The sequence below is a fragment of the Falco biarmicus genome, chromosome 3 (assembly GCF_023638135.1).
Source record: "Falco biarmicus isolate bFalBia1 chromosome 3, bFalBia1.pri, whole genome shotgun sequence".
NCBI classification, from domain to species: Eukaryota; Metazoa; Chordata; class Aves; order Falconiformes; family Falconidae; genus Falco; species Falco biarmicus.
Window position 1 is genome coordinate 27,025,833 of NC_079290.1, and position 22,743 is coordinate 27,048,575.

The 22,743-nt window shown below is 41.4% G+C and overlaps 1 protein-coding gene across 50 annotated transcripts in view; it reads right to left on the reverse strand.

Moving 5' to 3' along the window:
* Positions 1-9,360: 9,360 nt before the first annotated feature.
* The window catches only part of RIMS2 (regulating synaptic membrane exocytosis 2), a 484,966-nt gene continuing 471,583 nt past the window's right edge, over positions 9,361-22,743 (reverse strand). For all 50 annotated transcript variants that reach the window (XM_056332919.1, XM_056332910.1, XM_056332929.1 and 47 more), the window contains 5 exons: positions 16,072-16,213; positions 14,621-14,733; positions 13,801-13,902; positions 12,744-12,883; positions 9,361-12,302 (listed from right to left, as the gene is read on the reverse strand). In XM_056332919.1, coding sequence (XP_056188894.1) covers positions 12,084-12,302; positions 12,744-12,883; positions 13,801-13,902; positions 14,621-14,733; positions 16,072-16,213 — 716 coding nt within the window. In that variant the 3' untranslated portion in view covers positions 9,361-12,083. The remainder of the gene's footprint in view (positions 12,303-12,743; positions 12,884-13,800; positions 13,903-14,620; positions 14,734-16,071; positions 16,214-22,743) is intronic.

A 22,743-nucleotide genomic window follows, 5' to 3' on the forward strand; every position in this document is an offset into this window, starting at 1 on the left:
ATTAGCTACCTGAGAAAAGAAAAGCTGCAGCCACCTGTCCTTGGGAGAGGGCTCTTACCCCCCCAGAAAGAACTCCTGAACCCCTAGAACTTCAGACATATCCAGCAATATCTTTGCTGTCTCTGCTGGGTTAGTTTAAGGCACCTCTTGCCGTGCCCCACTGAGGTTATTTCAGTGCCGTCCTGCAGTGCTCAGTACGTGTCTCTGCTGGCCTCAGACTGGATGCCGCAGCAGTGCCTCTTCTGCACCGAAGCTACACAGGCGGCTTCCATCAAAGGCCCATTTGAGTCAATTGCAGGACTCAATTAATGGGATTCAGTGGAACAGATGTACATCTGAGCTATTCCCTTTATAGCCAGTGACAAGAATAGGTACAGCTAAGCTGTGATCCATTTCCATCTTAGAGACATCTAAAACGTCATATAAATTGGGTTCTGAAAGTACCATTTCCACAGCCTATACAGGGTGACCAGAACGAACCTCCCAGATACATGTGTCCACCTGGCCGACCTCTGAAACTTGAGATGAGTCCTATCCCTAGAGACCTGCCACACAGCAGAGCACCCTCAAGCTTTAGTACCAAGGGAGATTTAGTACCTAGGTGAGGGCACTGTAAAACACAGCACAAGGAGCTAGGGGAGGTAGTAAAGTTAACGTTGTAACCCATGGAGCATGCATAACCTCAGGTAGGCATTTACACAACCCATGCAGCAGGGAATAGAGCCTGGTGCCAGGGTTGGAGGAGAGCCCAATCTCTAACTGGGATGAACAGCCACAAAATCTGTCCAGTGCCATGAGATGCAAAAGCTGGAACAGTCCCTTCTCACGGGAACACTCATCAATGGGAGATAATGTGTCTCTTTTATGCAGATACCAATGGGTAGTTTATTTACCTGTCCTGGGGAGTCCCAGTCTTCTGGGGGAGTGGAGGACTTGGGAGAGGGCACTTCTCAGACACTGAAAGGGTTCACTGGGTGTAACACAATCCAGTGCTGACTGGAGCAATAATTACAGGGCAGGCCTTGTCCCACAGCTCATGGCCACTCCATATCACTCCAGAGCCCAGGAGTTCTTCCAGCTCCTCCTCACCACTGTTTCACTAGTGGCTTTTGGTACCTGCATTTTCATTTTTAGTGAGGCGTCTAAACATTTCTAAAAAACCCTGCCCTGGCTACATGCTGATCACCATCTAACTCAGCTGTGAGCATCATCCTTGAAGATCTCACGGGATCTGTGTGGTTTCACATTCCCAGTAAGTGATTCCTCTGAGGTTGACTTGAGCTCCTCTCCCAACAAAAGAAAGTTCCAGCAAAGTCTCAGTGGGAGACAACTGCATCACAGCTTATTTCAACTTCTTCTCCCCCTGCAGAGCTTTGGGTAATAGTTCTTCTTAAAACAAATTCATTGTTGTTCACTTCCAGGGGAGATGATGTATGGGATTTGGCATCATTTGACAATGGCCCATTGTGGAGCTTTGCAAGGCAGGCACTTACTCCTTAACTTTCCTTTTCTTCATGAATTGTGAGCTGTTTCCTTCCAATTTGCCTTTTTCTTCTTGGCCTCCACGCAAGGCAACACTTCTTTTTTTCTTTTTTTTTTTTTTTTCAGAGAAGAATTTGTCTTGACCAACTCAAGCTGTATTAACAGTTATGACCTAGGCACAATAAGAGGATAGTAAAATAAAACCCCAAATCACATTTGAGTGTAAGGGAACTTGAGAAAGGAAAAAGTGCCAATTGGAGACTCATACGTGTGATCTTTATGCCATCTCATTTCACTATTATTTGGCATCCTTAAACACTGCAGATCAGCAGCAAGATTAAGGTTAGATTAAGACCATGGGAGTCACCATCCTTGATCCCAGCCTCTCCCTTCACCTCAGTTTGACAAGTACACCTGCTAAGCGCTTCAAATGAAAGTACATGACATTCCTTGGTAAATAGGAGCAGGATAACCTACCCCAACAAAAGAGCTTATCCTTCTCTGTGGTGTTTGGAGATCAGCTTCAGACCTGAAACTCAAGTAACTGCATCCCTTCCAAAAAATCAGTTAGAAGCAGTTGTGTTACAAGGTCAATGATGGCTCTTTGTAGGAAAAAACATCTGCATGCTGGTTTGTTTCTTTTACCTGTTGAAACAATTATAAGACAATATCACAGGTGCTGAACTAGACAAGATGACACCCTAGTTGCAGGCAAGGGATGGAGAAGAATGAATTAAATTGCTTAGTAGGTTGGGTTTTTCCCCCTTTGCTCAGGTTTTAATTACTTTGCTTGGTTAATTCATGTTATCCTTGTTAATTGTGATTAATTGGCCATGAGTCTGTTCTCTTTTTGCACATATATAGAAGTAGGATAAACTTGAGCAACGTAAATATTTGGCCAGAACAGCAGACTTCTGGGAAGGTGGAAAATGAATGTTGCTTACTTTTCCTGAAGCAGTTCCTCAGCAAGCCAGCTGGCTCTTACCCTTTCTGCTGATGGGGGCCAGGGTTGCCCTTTCCTGTTACCCCCTCCAGCTCCCACACCTCCATCTCTCCTGCAGTGGCAGCAGCACACTGTGGCTCTTCAACACCACCCAGATGTTCCTTTTAACTCCATGTAGCTTGGCCTTCCTGGGACAAGGGAGAATTGGCCCTTGTACACTTGGGGCTGAAAACTTTGATTTTGCTCACACTGCCTAGGAGCCTGTCTTAGAACAGCTTTTCATTCCTGAAGTTCTTGTTGAATTCAGCCTTTCTCTCTTAACAAATCTGCATTTATTTAAGACCACATGGAGTAAAGGAACAGGCTTCAAATCTGGCAGGAAAGGTGCCGTGTTCCCAGTTTGGAAAAGAGTGATCTATCCTTTGCTTATCTGCTTGAATTCACATCTGACTCTGCATCCCTGCATGCAAAGGTGTCCAGGCTGCATTTGTAAGCAAGGACAAGCCATACCCTAAACCCCTGGCTTGTACCGTGCATACCGTGCCATCGCCGGCATGGTCCTCGCTATGGTTTTAACCCATGGCAGACAGTGCTCTCCCAGGAAACGCTTTGGGGGTAGCACAGGCCAGCCCTTCCTTGTTCCCAGCAGTTTGGGAGAGGCAAACTGATCTGGGGAAGGGAAGGGAAGGGAAGGGAAGGGAAGGGAAGGGAAGGGAAGGGAAGGGAAGGGAAGGGAAGGGAAGGGAAGGGAAGGGAAGGGAAGGGAAGGGAAGGGAAGGGAAGGGAAGGGAAGGGAAGGGAAGGGAAGGGAAGGGAAGGGAAGGGAAGGGAAGAAGGACTAGAGTTCAGGTGTATGGATGCAAAGCAAGCTGTCTGCTACTGGGTCCACATGAACTGGAGCTGGTGTGTTTTATGGGGCAATGCAGTTGTGACCTACTGGAGCAAGATCCAGCAGCTGAGGCAAGGCCAGGACACCAGGATGCTGCAGTCGCAGGGCTCCAGCAGCCAGGTGGCATGTTGCTTGTCTGCAAGTGAAACTTAATCAGCTGTCTGAGAGCAAAAATATGACCAATCTTCACGTTGTGGTCGCCAAGGCCAAGGTGTTAGTCCAAAGTACTGAGGTTTGTACAAGAGGGTGGAGAAGCTTCAGTGGGTACATTTTTTCCTTTCCCTACTTTTTTGCCTTCACAACATTCAAGTTCATTGCCATTCACGTCTCAGGAGAAAGACTTTCCCAGATGTTTTCTAGGAGCAGAAAGTACTGAAGGGAATAAGCACCAGTTATTCTTTTATGTCTTATCCAGAGGGTGGCATTGCCATTTTGGGAGCTATTTGCATGGCCTGCCTTGGAAGCTGAACTGTCTTAGGCCTCCTATGCAACTGATTGTGAAAGGTGCTCAAAATGGCTTTCCAGAGGATCCTAAATTAGAATTACCCTGAAGGCCCTCCTGTCTCCTTCCATTGAGTTAATTAAATAGACTCTTAATTTTGGCCCTCTGAGTTTCACTTAAATTAGATGTCTGAAGACAGCCTGAGTATCCATCTCAGGCTGTAAGTGCAGCTTGCTGAACTGCATTGACACCCAGCTGTCACAATTAAGTTTGTTAATCATCACTGGTTAAGAAAGCAAAGCTGCTGAGGAAGGATGGGAGAAAACTATATGCCAGATTATTCTGAATCTGTTGCCTAAGGCATCTGCTCACATTTTAAGTATAAACCAGACACATATTAGGTGTGGAAAGGTCATGGGGAGGCAGCTCGGTCCTGCTCTCAGTTTATGGATCATTCTTAAAGAAAACAAGGCAGTAAAAACTGTGCCTAAGCAGGTAAAGAAAACAATTACTATATAAAAATAAATTCTTAGTTACCCAAGTGTGTAACTAAAGAAAACTAGCTCTACATCTGTACAGACACTGTGATCTTTACTGATAGCTCAGCATACGAATTGAAAACAAAAAATCCTGGGTGAGAAATTAATGTAGTTCAAAGAAATCTGCAAAGGAGATTCTTTTTTTCACCCCCTTTTCATCTTACTGAACTTTTCAGAGTTGGGACCTGTGCCAACAGATTTTTTTGGTTTGAGGTTCTTTAAGGTGCTGTCAGGAACACGTCACCTCTGTGTCTCCACTCAACGTTTCCTTGCCTAGTACCTGGCTCATGTGTTTAGGGGACAGATTAGAGATGCAGTTGGTTTTTTAGATGATTTGGTGGTCTGCTTCCCTCCATGTGATGCCAGAACTTCTTGGCTCACTGAGTTCTACTCTTCTTAGCTCTCACTTTGTTTCAATGGCCAGATTACATAAGGAGATATATATATGTAAAAAACTCTTTCCTCCAACTTGACTTCGCCAGTGAGGAATAAAGTTATCTGTTGGTGAAGTGCCATATTACCCCAGGGCCATTCCTTGAGAACCAGAGCTACTGGTTTCTAGGCTGTTGGGCTTGTACAGTGGAAACACAGTAAAGGACAGGACTCATTTGTCCATTTGTGCAGCTGTGTAAATATGTGCACTGACACCTCAGGCATGTGGCAGGTGGTATCTCAGGCTTCTGAAAGTCCAAGTTAGCAGATCTGAGAGTAAAGTGGGTCTTGCTTCAGACTCCAGCAGGTCTTCAGACTCCAAAACAGAAAATCACAGCTTGGAAGTTGGTATGGAATCAGAATATGGGCTGAGAAACTCTTAAATAAGAAAGATCTTTGTGTCGTTTCCAGTGTGTTGTAGACTGTAAGAAGGCATTTGAAAAGTCCCCAAGCTTCTTAACTGAGTTCCTTCCCATGCAGCAGCACTCTCAGTGTGCTGGTCTCTGGGGGAGGGTGCCTGATATGACTTACTGATCTTCAGGGAGCTGTCTGCCACTGTTCAGGAATGCTGCAGCTAAAGTGCTAATTAACCAGAAACAAAATGAGAGATCCATATGGTATCTGCCCATTGTTACTTCGATAATTTCACATTACTACTTCATGTCTCTGTTTTCTCCAACTCTGCTTTTTATTCTCATCAGAAAGATAATAATTTTGGCTGCTATTAGTGTTCAAACTAGGCTGACATGCACCGGCAAGTGTAGTACTGGTCTATTCTTCATGTGTCAGATGTATTGTTTGCATAGCAGGACCTGTTCGTTGAATTTTAGTCTAGTAAGTATTGGTATTTTGTTCTGTTTTCATTTCAGTGAATGGTGTCATCTTAATATGAATATTGTCTTTAAAACACTGATCGTTCCCTTACCAAAACTGCAGCTAGACAGAAGGACTTTGACTAACAACTCTTACATTAGCTCTGCTAACAGCGGTCCAGAGAAATCCTAGAATAATAGAATCATAGAATATCTCAAGTTGGAAGGGACTCATAAGGAGCATCGAGTTCAGCTCCCTCCTCCTCGCAGGACTACCTAAATCTAAACCATATCACTAAGAGCATTGTCCAGACGCTCCTTGAACTCTGGCAGACTTGGTGCCATGACCACTTCCCTGCAGAGCCTATTTCAGTGACCCACCACTCTCTCAGTGAAGAACTTCTTCCTAATATCCAACCTGAACTTCCCCTGATGCAGCTTCATTCCATTTCCTCGAGTTTTATCAGTGGTCACCCAGAGAGAGGAGATCACCACCTCCCCCTCCACTGCCCCCCTTGAGGAAGCTGTAGATCATGATGAGGTCACCCCTCAGACTTCTCCAAGCTGAACAAGCCAAGTGTCCTTAGCTGCTGCTCGTAAGTCTTGGCCTCAAAATAGTCTACCAGTGCCAAACCCTCTCCCATCTTGTTGAAGTATTCTAAACCTCCACATCCAGTGGAGGCATCCAGTACCACTCACCCATTCCCTCCTGATGCTAACACCAGTTCAGCAATACATACATTCTGGATGGCACTTAATAAAGTATTCTTGGTTGCAGGAACGGTCACAGAAGACAGGTGTTTATGACAAACTTTTTCTCGCTCCTGTGTTGCACACTTTCTGCAGATCTAGGATGCTCTTTTCTTTCTGTGTGACCTCACATCAAATATATTTTGGGGCATTAATGCCCTCTGGTTTAATTAGTACAGCTGCTTCTCTTTCTCCCTGGGGCTGCACTGAGGACACCTGACAGGGCAGTGTGTCAGATCTGGGAAATTAATTCCCAGCCATTTCCTTCCTCATCACTCATCGACTGCCTGCTTCCCTCAGACCTGATAATTATACAGGCAGTTCAGATAGAACTTGCTAATGAAGGACCATGGAGTCTTTGTTCTTGTTCCTGGCTGCGGAGATTGGGTCTGCTTCTCCTAAGCTCGGCTGCTGTGGAGTTAGACATTCAGCCCAAGTCAGTCATCACTTTCAGCCTCTGTGGTCAATGGGGGGAGAGGGAGAGAATCTGATCTCCCCAGAGGATTCATCCTGTCCTAAACAAGACATCTAAAATAGGCAGGTATTAACCCAATAATTCCAGAAGTTAGCTTATCTTTGGTATTAGTAGCATACAGCTTTAGTTTTTGCCAACTAAAGCTAGCTCCCATTAACCTGTCCTAAATGTGGGTCATTCTTGCCTGGGAAAATGTGCATCTTCTTTTTGACATAGCTGCTTGCACCTGGTAAAGGCTCACCATAAATACTTACCAAGGAAGGGACAGAGAGGTTAGTCACCGTCTGAAGATTGTCATGAGACCTAGAGCTGTGGTGTCTGCTTTTTGCTGCTTGGGTGACAGGGAGGTGACAATTACACAGAGGTATGACCTAAGGAAACAAATAGCAACTGCTCTAGACTTCCTCTCCCCCAGCATTACCTAACTTTGTTAGGACACTGTGAAATCTAATGCTTTGTTAAAATTTATATTAAAGCATTGGTCTTTAACCTTCTATATAGAAACACGTACATTTTAATTAGTATATTTTAATTAGTTATACAGTTGTGAGCAGCTATTTGATAGTAGTGGGAGGCTACAAGAATGCAATTGTATGCTGGCTAGCACGTGCTGGCCTCATGCTCATGGCAAGAACATCTCACTACTTGAGCCTTGAAGACCTGCAGTAAAGGCATGGAAGCAGAAAAGACCCACAATTAGGGCGACATAGTGCTTTACCGTGTTTTTTATTGGCGCAAACACTTCCCAGAATAACAGCATAAATCAACCATCTGAGTCAATGTTTAGCAGTCATGAGTAAAGCGGCACTGTTAAGATTAAAATGGTCTACAGCTTTGTTTTGCTTGAAATTAAGTGGAGGTGGGCAAGAAGGTGCTGGTGACTGGAAGCAGCAAACAACCTTGAGAAACTGTGTCAAAGAAGAAAAGGGCCCTTTAGAAAAGTAGTATGTTGGGGCTTATTTTGACCTGTACAGCTGTATCAGGGCGTCTTCTCAAGTATTTGCTGAGTGTAATTGCGTTTATTTCTAAAGAGTGCCAAAGGCAACCAAGCTCTGGCCTGTTCAGCTGTGGGAGGCAGTGGGTTTGCTGCCCTGCTGCCCACCCCACCCCAGTGCTGGGGGTGATGCATGCCAGGGCACGGGGCAGCCTCATTGGCCCTCACAGCCCAGCTCCAACTCAAGTACCTGCCTGCCCTGTCACCCTTGCAACAAGCAATGTCAGCGTTAGCAGAAGAGAAGATGTTTGTGCTTTAACACATCAGCAGTTTGGGTCTGTTCCCCCAGCACCCCGCTTTCAGATGCAGCACAACAGTTTCCTTCCTCACAGTTCCCACTGGCACTCTGTGCAAAATACACCTCCTTGCTGTCTTAGCGTTTTTATCTCATAAGAGTACTCTTGTACCTCATACCTGGAATCAAATACACACATTTTGTTGTGCAAACTGCCAGCCAGCCTCTCGGTCTTCAGCAGATTTCCAAGGCATGGGTACCCAACTTAGTGGCAGTGCTCGTGTTTTGCCCAGTCACCACTGCCTGCACTCATGCTGCCTCCGAGGAGACAGGTAGAGAGAAAAGCCTCCCCTTCCACCACCTCCATACGCATATCCAACCCCATGCCCTCACCCAGACGCAGAGGTGTGGGACCACTGCCTGCTCCCTGCCGCAGGGGCTGCACGAGCCCCAGCAGCTGCTGCCAGCAGAGTACTCTGAACTCTTATGTGCCCTGATCATTAAAAAAAAAAAAAAAACAAAAACAACAAAAAACCCCCAACCAGATAATATTAGGCAGTATCTAGGGACAGGGTGGAAGGTTACAAGCTTACTCTTTTTACAGTCCAAACTGTTGAATATTGTAGTACAGCTGCTAAAACCCTACAGCTTTCCCAGGGAATTAAGCCGCAGCAGGAGCCGGACCTGGGCAGGGAACATGACTAGCATGGCTCTGGAGAGCCCAGGCAGTGCCCTCCCAACACACCCAGGAACAGGACGGGACCTTGATCCACAACCATCCCCAACAGCCACCTCGAGCATGGCCACGGAACATGACTAGCATGGCTCTGGAGAGCCCAGGCAGTGCCCTCCCAACACACCCAGGAACAGGACGGGACCTTGATCCACAACCATCCCCAACAGCCACCTCGAGCATGGCCACCCCGCTGTAGATGCTGAAGTCTAACCAGATGGCACGGGCACTCCACAGCAGCTGGCGGTAGCACTTCACTGCCCCAGCATGTGTAGCGTACGCTGGCATGGCAGTGCCAGCGTGTCCTGGCAGCCAGGCTGGGCAGCTCAGAGCCAGCGACAGCCCTGGAGCCCCGGGCAAGTGACAGCAGGGCTGTGGCTGGAGCACAGCGCCCGATGCTGGGCTGGGGGATGGGTAGACCCAGCCTCCCACCGTTCCCCCAGCCTGGATGCACGCACGGTCCAAAAACCTCTGGCAGTGAACGTATTATCTTAAAAACAGCATTTCATTTTGTATCATAAAAACGAGAAGAAAAGCTTGCTTGCTCTTCAGCAGCACGTGCTGTTTGCCACAAACTCCACTGAAGGATGCTGCTGGCCATCTCGGAGAAAAGCAACAAAGCGCTGCACACACGTTCTGTAAAGAAAATGTTTTATTTAAAGTGTTAAATACCATCACCAGAATGAGTTTGATTTACATTAGTTGGTGTTCATTACAGGCCTAATCTGCCCTTTTTTTTTCTTGCCCCCAACTGTAATTCCTTTTACCTTTTTAAAATGTACTATGTACAAGACAGCAGTGATCACTGGAATAGTGCTATTTACATGACTAAACCATAAGTAGAGTTGCAGACGTGTGAAAATTAAAAAAAATACATTAATTTTTTTTAAAATAAATACTGCATAATGACAAGTATGTACAAACCTTCCATGCGTCATGTCCTTGATTTTAAAATTGGAAATAATTTTTATAGGACTATGCATACAAGAATGTGTGAGCACATCCCACAGTATCAGGAAAATGGTTATGTATTTTTGTTTAATATCCTAGGGGATATTGTAGAATGCATGTTAGTAGTATTTATTTGCTGCTGGTAGACAGGTGTCTAAATTATTTTAATAAATACAATTTTACCAGTCTGTCCATCAACTTAACAATAATCCATTATATAAACTCTGAAGACAAGACACAATCTTGATTTATGTGATATTGCACAAAGTAAAAGGCATTTTAAGTGATCCTGTTATTACATGCCCTCTTATGAGGCATGTACAATTTATTAATGGGAAACTTCAACAGATTTTAAAATAAAATCAGAGTAATTCAGTGTGGCCTTAAAGGTAAATGTAATGTATATTTCAAAAATTATTGCAAGGTTTCAATATTAAACCTTAAAATAGGTATTAAAGGCATACAAAGACTCAGAAAAAAAGGATATCTTGTTATTAAATGTTAGCCAGTTACATTCCCTTTAAATAATGTAATTTAATGAGAAGCTTGAACTTGTAGCACCACCCAACGGTAGTTACTGTCTGCTACAAAAAACCAGGTTTTGAAGATCCATTGACTGCAGTGAGGGTTCTGCTAATGGTGTGAAACAGCTGTCAGAGTGGTACTGATAAGCTTTCTTTAAGGCTATTTTATGAACCAAAGACCGATATTTTCCAGACTGATACTACCTAATTATGTCTTTTGCAACACAAATGTAGTTTATGAAAATTGAACTTTACAGCAGAACTGTACGAATTAGTAACCTTTGTTGCTTTTGTAATCTCAAAAATGTAGCAATTAATTTGGTTTAGTGCAAATAAAAGTGTTTCAATTTATTTCCTAAAAATCAACCAGGTACTTAAATTTTTCCTCTTTCCAAAAACTTTCCAAGAAATGATAGTTCAACCTTTGAATGAAAGATGCTGGTGCTGAAAACAAATTTATTGAAGACATCTTACAATGGCCACGTGATTCCAGTATTTTGCTGTAGAATTCAATTTGAAGGTGAGAAAAAATGAAAATAAGTTACCATGCACTGTACAATAAATTGCAAAAAGTTCAAATATCTTCTTTATCAAATACATGCTGAATTACATTAATGTACTCCCAAGCCATGTTGCAAAATCCTTTTCAACATGCTTGAAAAAAAGTTCTTAAACAATATATTTCTCAAATAATTCAGAAATGCAGAACAATCTGCAACCCTGAACCAAATACGGGGCATAAGAGAGTAATAAGTCAAAAGGTAGCCATTTTAGAATATGATGGTCATCCTGGGAGGTAGAGGGGGGAAAGAGCAAAAGGAAGGAGAGGAGAGGGAGAAGAGAGAGAGAAAGGAGGAGGTAAAAGAAGTGTACAATTTGCACATTATGTTGAACTTTACAAGGCTTGTACCTTTTACATTTAAATAAATTTAATATATTACACTTATTTCTTGTCACATAAACAGAATTTTAAATATCTGCTAGAAATTATTTTTTGTATTTTTAATATACGTCTGCAAAAATACAGACCATGACTGATTTAAAGAATGATAAACGTGGTGTGTCTTTGTATCACCCTGTTGCATTCTCTTCCCTTTAAAACCATGCACTAGTGAAATTTATTTTTAAAAATAATATAAATTGTTGAAAATGGCTGATTTATTCTTTTTTTTTTTTTGCAAGTTGCAGCCCCAAGAAAATAATTTAAGTGTTCAGCTAAATCTGTGTCCATGCAAAAAAGTTTCTTTAATTTCATACAGTACAGTATTATTCACAGAACTTTATTTTTCAGAAAGTCCATCATATTTGGGGATTCACTGTATTTATAGCTGGAGGTATGAAGCCTGCCACTTTAAGTCTTGAACCTTTTCAGCATCAGGAGTTTTCAGATCTCGAGCAACTGTTTCAAATGACTTTTCCAGCATCCTTGCATTCTTCTTTTCTTCCAATGTCTGCTAATCCACTGACTTGTAACATGGCTTCATGGGAGGGTAACTCCATTTCTGTGGCATAACCAAGCTTTAGGAGGGGAGGGCAGATAAATAAAGAAATGGGAGCAACAAAACAGATATGCCATTGAAAAGGACTTTTGTTGCATGAAACAGATTGATTCTTTTAGTTTAGTCCATGGCTTCAGATTGGACCAAAACTGAGTGTCCCTGAACTCCAAACCTATCAGTTCTTCATGACTTCAGTCCTTCACCTGAGGGCCTTCTGTAGGGCACAATGTGTGCAACTTCCTTGAGAACACAGGATCGCGTTGCAGCCCTAGAAACAGGCTCAGAAGACACAACATTAAGCATGCAGTGTTACCAGGGTTTGCGACCTGTAATTTTTTTTTTTTTTTGTAACGCTGGTTGCTATGACAACAGTTTCACAGCTGCTATGAGCGAGCATACGAAGGTCCTGTTGAACTTTCAAGAGATGATTGGGAAGCTCTTCTAGTGAGAGGAGCTAAAGTTGGGTCTACTAGGGAAGAAGGAGGGAAGAGTTTGAACCACCCAATCACCATGTTGGACAGGTCCAGTTCATCTAAAAGTATCTGTGCCACTCCCATAAAGGATTTGTGATCCATACGTCCATAGTCTCCCCAAACAATTATCTGTTAGCAAAGGAAAAACAAGAAAATAGAAAAATTTCAGCACAAATGATGACAGCTTCAATCTCATTCATCAAATATCTCTGTCTATTTAATTGTAGTAAGGAATGAAATGTATAACTGCTGACATAGCTCAGTTCTGTGTATACTAACCACGATGCAGTGACAGAAATGACCTGGGCAGTAACAGAGCAGTTATCCATGACACTAAAGGAAGCCCGGTGAGAGGAGGAGCCCATGCATATTGTAGAAGCAAAATAATCTACAGCTAACTTATGCACAGCATTGTCTACTTGCATCAACAGTTATTACTGTAGTATTTATCTGCTCAACCAGTACTTGAAATAGCAGAAATTGCCCAATGAAGTAAGGAGTTTGGAACCCATTCAGTGAAAACTGTACAGATGATGTTTTCAGATTCAGAAGAATATTGATGCAAATTACCTGCAAAACTTTTCCCTGGGGACTTTCTTCAAATGATAGAAGTTGCTGATAAAGTGGTTCCAGCGTTTTTCTTGCTACCTTTGTTTTCTTTTTGGCTATGCAGACTCCATTTTCTAATAGATACACCTTTACATATGGTGCTTAGAAGAAAGAAAATGAACAACAGTAAGTAAGGAAGTCCAGATTTTTTGCATATAGATGCACTGTTGCATCACCATATGATAAAACCTGCCTTTTACTACATATATAACTTATATAAAAGAATCTCCACAAGCAGTATTAACATTTATTCACATGCAAAGCATCCATGCATTTTCTTTACTTTTCTCCCTGTTCTGATTTTTTCTTTACTTCTTTTTATATGTCTCTTTTGTCACAAAGTAATTCAGATTTTGACCTGGAAAAATCAGATATCCCTATACATAGCATCTTTATACTGTACAGTATGCAAAATAAGCCTGTTAAATAAATGAATTACTTGCATTGACTTTGGTGAGATTTGGATCAATGCTCCAAATTGTTAATAATTTTAAATTATCTACAAGGTGAAAATCAGTGAAGACTGACACAATTTCTATTTTGGCAGAAGAGCTTGCTAAAAATACCATTATATTGTCCTTTTCACATAGTGTTATAGGACACCAGATTATAAAATAAGGAGTAAGTATCAAATAGTGGTCTACTTTTAGAGTAGGTACCTGCTCCATACCTCTTGTTGATTCCCTCTTCATCCCTAAGATTCCTGTATCACATCTTCAGTCTATACCTTACTTTCTGACCCCATAACCAAGGATGTGTTTGTTATTACTAAAATACTTTTGTGCCTTCTGGTAGCCCGGACATTAGTCTGATTCCCCCCCTCCCCCATGGCATTGGTTGATATTTTGTATACCATTTCAATACATTATGTATTTTGCTGTACAATACTGTAATCTACTCCTATATGAATTTGCTAAGCATTTACCTATGTTGAAGGGTAAATCCTCAGAAGTTAGGTGCTGATTGGATTATTTTTGGTAGAACTCTATTCTTGTCACTAAGATTTTTTCTTCCTTACCTGGCAGTGTCTTTGAACCTGGTTTTACAACAAGGCCACGGGCTCGGATTATTTCTACTTCCAGTTGTCCTTTCTTGTCCATCATTCCCACCTGGATATCTCCTAGACAACAAAAAGAAATCCTAATTCAGAAATACCTAAATATATGAAAAACTATATTCTTTTTATATATATAAGCATTTTTGTCTCCTCTGCATTCCACCAATATGTATAATCTGGATTTTAATATTTACCCTCTTCACTGCTATTTACATTAGTAAAACATTAAAAAACCTCACAGTAACATCTGTGTTCCACTTCCCATGCCCCTATCACTTCAAATTAAATTCTTTTTCTGTCTTAAGAATTTCAGATTTTAAAAAGGCAGCAAAGGAATTAGTACAAAGCATATCAAGCTCTGCAAAATTGCTTGAAATCTCTTCACCATGCCTCTAGTTTAAGATGAGGTACGAAAAGATAACTTGTAAATATAAAAAAGTTTGTAAGCACAATAATAACAAATACTTTGCACTTTAATTCCCGTTTTTACTCCATATTATCCAACTGATTCAGAGAAAGGACTGGTCTCATTAGCCACAATTTAAGATGGAAAACTGAAGAAAAAACCTGAATTTTTCAAAGCACCTTTCTACTTTTGAGCGTCTTAATGAGCATCCACAATTATATTCAACTTTGGCTGAGGTTATAGTTTTGGTCTTAACCAAGTTGTTCAAAACCACAGGGGAAATCTGTATTTAAAGACTTAGAATCTAGATAATTTCTGTGTTCTAATTACCAGACCCAGTAGATTATATCATATCTATAGGACATAAATACTTACCCATTGACGGTGTTGCCAAAGTCTGTCGTCCTACAAGCTGGGCAGGACCAAGTCCATCCAGAAAATCACTGAACTGGCTGTCTGCAGCCAACCTCACACCAGGGAAGATCAAACTAAAAAATAGTTTGGTTTTTTTTTTAAAAAAACCAAAAACAACAAATAAATACACTTGATTTTGCCCTTTTTTCTTTTCTAGATGTTTTGCATTTAGCATTTATGTTCCTCTTACTACTGCTCACAAGGAACTTATTTACACTGACAAGATTACAAAACAGTTACCGGAATTTTCAAAACTTCACTGTGTTCCACAAACAGCAATTCATTCTCCAGCATACAAACAAACAGGTGAAGGAAGCACTAATCCTCACTAAATCTAATTTCCACAGTAATATTTTTCCATCATGCTCCCTTTTCCCAATATATTAAAGACCACTGTTAATTACTGTAGTATTCATATGACCCTAGTTCTATAAGATACTAATACATGCCCTTACCAGTAAATTAGTTGCATGAAGGTAATGTTGCTCATGTTTCTCAGTCAACGTGAACTCAATGGCTGAATGTCAAATGTATCCAGTGAAATTATTACATTAGACTGAATACTGATCACTATTTTTAAAATCACCATTTAAAATCAGTATTCTTTAAAAACATTTTGTGAAAAATGTCTTTGAGAATGACACTTATTCAATAATGGAACTGAAATGCATTGTGGCAAACGACCAAAGTAACTTAAAATTCAAATTCTTGTCATAAATTACCTGTGACCCATTACAAGGCCACAAGAAATAATGAGATTTGTAATGACCAGCCATAAATAAACGTCCATCTAATTGCATATAGTGCATCAAGTTGGACGTGTAAGATATATTGTCCAGTATAGTTGTATTATCCAGTGCTGTGCATACCACTAATAAATCTATCCACGAGAAGATTTTTCTGGGCAATGTCTTGGCCATACCACTCAAAAGTCTTTAACTTGGGCTTTTATGAAAAGCATGATGCATGGCAGTCTCCTACTTCTGCCCAGATCATTTCTACAGGATTAATTAGCAGAATCTTTGAAAAACTCTTGAGCCCAATGAATGACACCTGAAAACGCTCTGGAAATGCAAAGCAGATATGCTAGGAGTTTTCAGATGAGAACCCATCCTGTTCTGTTTTTTACCCAGTGCACTCCACCTGCTTCCCCTCCTGCCACACTGCATGCTGACGCTCTGACCAGCCAGGTGCCTTTCTCATGGCATGGCAGAAACGATCCTCATCCTTCCTGCTTTCAACAGTGGGAGGCACTTTCAGTCGCAGGGGAAGACTTGGGCTCAGTCCATCAATGATAGTAGCTGGTGAAGGGAATTCTGACTAAACAGGACCTAAAGCCTTCACTGCACTTCTGTCTAACTACCAGTTAGACAGATCAACACCAGGTAACCACAGTTGTGACTGCTGCTTACTTTCCCTCAGAGCTGTAGCTGTTCATGCTCCCATCCGTTGACTCCCGGCTGGCCTGACGGGTCATCCAGTTCCTCATCTCCACAGCCAGCCCTGTCTCCGTGCTCCTCTGGACGGTGCTCCGCAGCTTCTTGCCCCCTGCTTCTGCAGAGACAAAAGAGAAGCCCCCATCGAACCATGCTGTCACAGCTGGGCGGCCCCGTGGGGCACCACAACACACCACCACTCCACGTGGTGGAGACACTCAGAGCCAGAAATTAATGACCTACATCAAAACTTCCTTTTAAAACTTACCTTTTTGTTTGTTTGTTTTTTTAGTTTTTTAGTTTTTAATAATAGGCAAGCATCATCATAAATCTCTTTTACAGGGCCTTAGCTCTGTCGCCACGTGCTTTCCAAGGGCAGACAGCATATGCACAACACAAGCCTGCCCACTGAGGTAACCAGATTTACGCTATCCATGGTCTAGTGTGTTTAAAATATGTTTTCTCTGGATGAACACCTCTCTATTAGAAATTCAATTAAAATGTTACCACTATGTCAAAACCTGCAGTGTCTGAGGAATGTTCTAATTCAGAGGAATGATTTGACTTAAAAATATTTGGCCATTACCTGCTAAATCAAGTTACAGACATCCGTTAGTAAGGACAGCAAACAACAAATCAAAAACCTTTCCCATGCTTTCTTCTCTATTCATGCTTTTCTCATTTCACTAGCTGCTTTAACTTTATATCCAAAAATTACAGTATTTACTTTTATGCACAATATGAAACTTCATTACCACCTCCAAGAGTAACAATTTTTGTATCTGCTTGCATAGTTTAATTTTAGTTGTTAAACTAGCAAAGTGACAGATAGCTGGATATCAAATGAGGGAAAAATACTCAAAACTTAATATAGTAGCATTTTACTGTAGGAATTTTGATCTAGACCTCAGCCAGATGGTACACCGAGAGCCCCCTCAAAAAAAAAAAAAAAAAAAAAAGAAAACAAAATGAGGAGGGATGAAGCTTCAGTTTTTCTTTTGTGAATAGGATGATCACTCCATGTCACTTCTGATTTTTAAATGCTGTTCCCTGCAATGGTGCAAGGAATGCTGCATTCTGATTTCTTTTATCTGTTCAATATCCCCATATTCAGCTCTGTGATGAGTGATATAGTGATATTATAGATGAGCAATAATTCTAAATGTCCACGATGCCAAACAGTAACAGGATTCTTAAATATTGATACAATGAGGGTAGGATAATAACCAATACCTTAGGGACTCTCTCTCTGCAGTTGTCTGTAACCCCTGCTACCCTTTACATCTTCTCTGGCTCGCCACGTACCAGAGGTCAGAACTGTGGGGTCAGTGAAACTTTAGGGATTTCAGAAAGGAAAAGAGTAAGAGAGGAGATTGTCCTGGGATAAGGACTCACATCCCACGGAGAGCACAGGGACTGACTTAGAGCAGAGGACCTGCACCCTGGGACAGGGAATCGGAGAGGAACATCAATTTCAATGTCCACACTCAGTGTCGCTCTGTCCTACAGGCTGCAGTGTGGGTTGAAGTCTGCCAGGCCCTCCCGTTAGGAGGGATATTAGGTCAGATACAGAACACAGGAATTTTAGTGAAGTGGGAAATAAGACACCCAAACACCTTGAAACCCATTGGCCCCTTGTCAAGAAAGATTAATAACTTTACAATTTTTAGCAGTAGTGAGACATTTCTGTAGCAGTATCATGACTGGTTCAAATCATATTGCTTACTACAAGTCTTTACGCATTCCTTAAGACCATAACTTTTAATCAGTATATAAAAATAAGAGAAGTAATAATTTTCCTCTAGAACCTCAGCTATCCACATGTATTTAGTACCCAACAGAATGAAATAATTTCTGAAAACTATTTCTGAAAATGGCCATCAATATCTGGTGAAATAAACACAAATAAAAATGATACAAGGCTAATATGACATACGAAAAATGAAAGGCAGAAGTAAACTATTTCATTTCTGTTAGGTTGTACTGTTCCAATCATCTTCTGGATTTATTATTTATATTAAAATAATGAAAGCTGGCAGCTAACTTCCAGCACTGGTCCACAGTTGTTCTAAAATCCAATCACACATATCAATGAAATATTCCCACAAAACTGCCAGGAAGAAATTGTGCTATAGTTTTGTAGAAGACGTACACTGCATCGCAGTTACATGTGAAAGGCACATACCTCCTGAAGCTCCATGCTCTTTTCATTCAAGTACTGTTACAGGACATTAATTTTCCCTTGTAAGAGCTCTTTTGATTAGTAAGCATTCATTTCCACTCAGTCTTGTTGAATGGTGGTCATTCTCGGTTCATTGTTGCCAATATAAATTCTCTCATGCAAATTTAACAGAACATCTCTGTCTTGCATGATTCTTCAACCTCTTAGTATCAACTCTTTCAAAAAGTTTGGGGTTTGGGATAAATATGTGTTTGAATATGTGATATGTAAAGTAGTATTGAGTAACTTTTATTAGGCACATTTTTTTCTGAATTAGAATTCTAAGCCTGTATGCCTTCACTCTAGCGGAACACTCACAGAAAAAAATCAACACATCTGTTGCACATCAGTTTACTGAGAAATCAAGGCAGAACTGATGCAAATTGCCATTCAAGTCTTCATAGAGGCACATGTGTAGCTGTTCTTACCATCCCTCTGAATCTTATTTTTCAGCAGATTTACTTTCCAGCATTCATTTTGACTGAAATAAGTGCTCTGGTTCACATGAAGACAGGCCAACAGCTGAGAAGATACAACTTCGATACAATGTGAAAGTTAGGCATGCATACTATATCCAACTTTTATGTAAGTGCAGCTAAGGTAAACAGTAATTATTTTTACTTTCACACTGAATTTAAGGAGGATTGAAAGGAGGCTGTGTGAATAACTATTTTCCAGTTTTCAACAGAAACAGGCAGAACTCTCAGATGGTCTCAAAAGAGAAGGATCTGACCTTTTAGCAATAAGGCTCCTAATCATGATTTTGATGCTTCCTAAAATAAGAACTGAAGATTTTAACAGCAAAATGGCAATTTGGAATAGAAGTATAGAATAAGACCCAGATCACAGGCATGACTCCTGTGCCACTGCTTTAGAGATGAATATTCTTTCAGGATTAAGCTTGGCTAAACTAATGTGTAATAATACACATAAGAAATACCTATACTTGAATGCCCGCAATACTAGCAATGCATTGGTCCCTGCAAAAATGTAATAAATCAAAAATAATCCCTCATTTCCTCAAACTATTTAAAAGCAAAGACAAGATAATATTTACATAATTCATAATTTGTGTTTCAGAAATTCAGCGTTAAAATACTTCAAAGGTTGCAAGTAGTGATGAAAATGCAAAGTAGTTACTCAACTCAAAATAGCCTCTGGTGCCATACTTCTAAGCTGTAGCTGGGAGAAGATCTGATTGAAGGTTTTACCACTCTAGTAAATCCGAACTGTTTTCCCTCATTCCTGCCTGGAAATTAAAAACCTCCTCTGTTGTGCTAATTCAACTACTTGTGTGGCTGCATTCTGTTACTGGACACAGCCCAAAAAGAATAAACCAACAATATGTTTTAAAGTTTTCCTTTTTTTTTTTTTTTTTAGACAGATCATTTCCCCAAAACATTTGTGAAAACAAACATACAGTTGAATGAACCGAACTGAGGTGACGCTAACCTCTAGCTAAATGGATAACTTGGCAATGCATCTAACACTAACACAGAAGTAAACATCCAACTGGTGTCACTATAAAAGTGGGGGTTATTTTTATAATCATAAAGTACATAAACATATATACTCACCTCATGCAGACTGGTCTTAATCCTACCAAAAACTACCAAATACCTACAAAAAGGATGAGGCAACAAGACTCTGGTAGCATACTTTGTTGCCAAGTATGTTGCTGACCACCTAAACTGAAAATCATTTTACTCTGAGTTTACTGAACTCTAATAAAGAGCATTGAAAATGTTCTCCAAATTAGTATAATCTAATTGCCCTAGAAAGAAGAAATTTCTCTCAAGTCGCCATCGCAAAATATGGAATACATTATCTGAAAAATACTAGTGCAGATTCTTGCAGCCATATTGTAAGGAGTGGAATAAATTACCAGAAATAATTGCTTTGGCATTTATGAAAGCACATTCATTCTTACAGTTAATCACACTGGTAATTTAACTAATATGGTTACTGCAAATAGACTCCACAGGCCACACTTTCTAAATTACAAATGGAATTATTTGGTCCCACAACTTGGAGTACAAATCACTTGCAAATTAGGGGTGCAAAACTACTGATACCATCTTCCGTATCAGATGAGGGAGAGTCAAAAACTGCAGTTGAATGCAACAGATTACCGTCCGTGATCTGGGATCTAGCCAGATGAAATCTGCCTCCAGTGGGGAGAGTGCGAGCTCAGCTTGCTCTCAGCAAGCACCAGGCACAGACCGCCGAGAGGATGTGGCCGGGGCACAGGCAGGGGCAGGGGGCTGTGCCAGCCCCCAGGTGGTACGGGATGTCTTGGTAGGACTTGTGCTGAGTAGAGAGCAGCTGTGGCTGCAGAAACACACTCAAGTGCTTGAGGTGCCTCTTCTCTGCTCTCTCCATCTCGCCAAAAAGGCTGCATAAAAACTGCCTCAGTATTTTCATCTGAACTCGCGATTTAGATCCACCAAGAGAATAAGCTGCCTTTGAATGACCATTTTTCAAGAGTAAAACTCTTTACCTATCCAGGTATCTGCTCTGGGCACGTTAAGAACAGGCTAGATAAAATCATCAGAGACAGTCTGAGACATCTGATCCTACGTAAGGAAAGGGGGACGGGGCAGGTCTGACACTCCCTTGCAGCCGCACAGTTCTGTGGCTGGAACAGCCCAGGTTTCAGCCACATTGAACAAGGCATTTAGCTCTTGCTGAAGCACTGCTGGGAACACAGATAAGCTGCTCCTCTCCTTGTGTCACCCACAGACACCAAAGAGCAGACATGGATTACGGTCTACTAATTTAAGCAGTATTTGGGAAACCCAGGTTCCACTGTCACCTCAGTTTGAGGAACTCAGAGCCCATCTCACTGATTCTCAAGACCAGCACTAACAACGAGCTTATGAAGCGCTGTGTTACGGTCCTTCTGATGAAGGTTTTTTACAATGCATGCTGTCGGCATTTATGAAGCCTGAAGAGCATTTGCAAGTCCAGGGAGAAAACTGTAGCCAGGGGCTTTCCCATATTTTGCACTTCTAAGGAAGACTGGAAGACCTGTGTTCCAGTTCCTGCTCCCATGAAGATCTGAACATAAAACACTGAGAAATTCTGACGGGGGTGGGAATGACCTGCCCTGAGAGCCCAAAGGCTTCAGTAGGGAGTAGGGAAGCTCTTCTGTATGGGGGCAGCCAGGTTTGGAAAGTCTGAGAGAGCTGGGACTGACAGCCTCAGTTTGCACTCCAAGTTTTTACAATTTCTTGAGAGGCCTCCCTAGTTTTTCATTTTCAGTCCAGAAATACTTCAGTCTTGTCCTGTGCCTTTCTGTTTTCTTCTCTCTCTTTCCTCTGGCCATACTGGAAGCATGGTTAATTAAGATTAAGGTTAATTAAGACAGTGTCTAAGAAAAAGTGAAAGAAAGTGAGAACTGAAGGAAATAATCAACTGTAAAACTGTTGCTTGAGCTTCTGCTCAAAGGCTGGTATAGAAGCTTTTGAGTCCCATCCTTGATGAATTCCCATATACAGGACCCAGAGGCAGGGATCACAAATCCCAGTTGTTCTGGGGATATAAAGCTTTGGCCAGAATGCAGAACCCTTTGTCTGCATTTCATTTCCCTGTCATGGCAAGGCTGGTCATACATTCAGTCTGGAAAAGATCCCCGTGGCTTGTTGCGGCCATGCCACGTGATGTGAAGTCAGTTTACCACACGCTGTTCCCAAGCAATGCTGTGGTTTAAGGCAGGCACCTGCTCCTTAATCTCTCCCACTTCATAATGTGTTTAAAGTTGTATTCTGCCACTTTAATTTCACTGCTGCACTGATGTCCATTCTCCAGTCCTAACCGACCCTTCAGCAAATTCTTCAGAGCACCAAACAATAGAAACTGCTTTTGTCTGTGTGGGGCATCAATCAGTTTAAGCTCTTCAACACTTGTGGTCCCAAAAGTTTTTGAAACATTTTTACAAGACTTAAGTATTAACAAAGAGCTGGTTTTCCACATACATAATAATTACTTAATGTCCCTATAATTCCAGTATCCCCTGTATTATAATTCAGAATCACTACTGAACATGCTACACAAAAAGGACAAATAGCCATCAATGACAGCTTAGAGCTTGTTTTCAATACCTGTACTATGTAACACTCCCTGAAAATCCTGATTACGTATCTACAGAACCACAGCACGGAGGTTTGCTGCTTGGCCACTCCAATGACAAAGAATTTACCCCTGATAACAGACAGCCAACAGACTGGGAGCCATCCCAGGGAACTAAAACTAAATAGCTGCACCTGTAAGGACGAAAGGTGTTAGTACCAATGTGATTTCCACTTCTGTTTTGATTACTTGGCTCTGACTATATAACCACAAACTGGCTACGCAGATCTGGTTGCATCCCTTCTTTTACAGATGTTGATTATGGATCTTGATTGTAATACAGTAAGAATATCAAC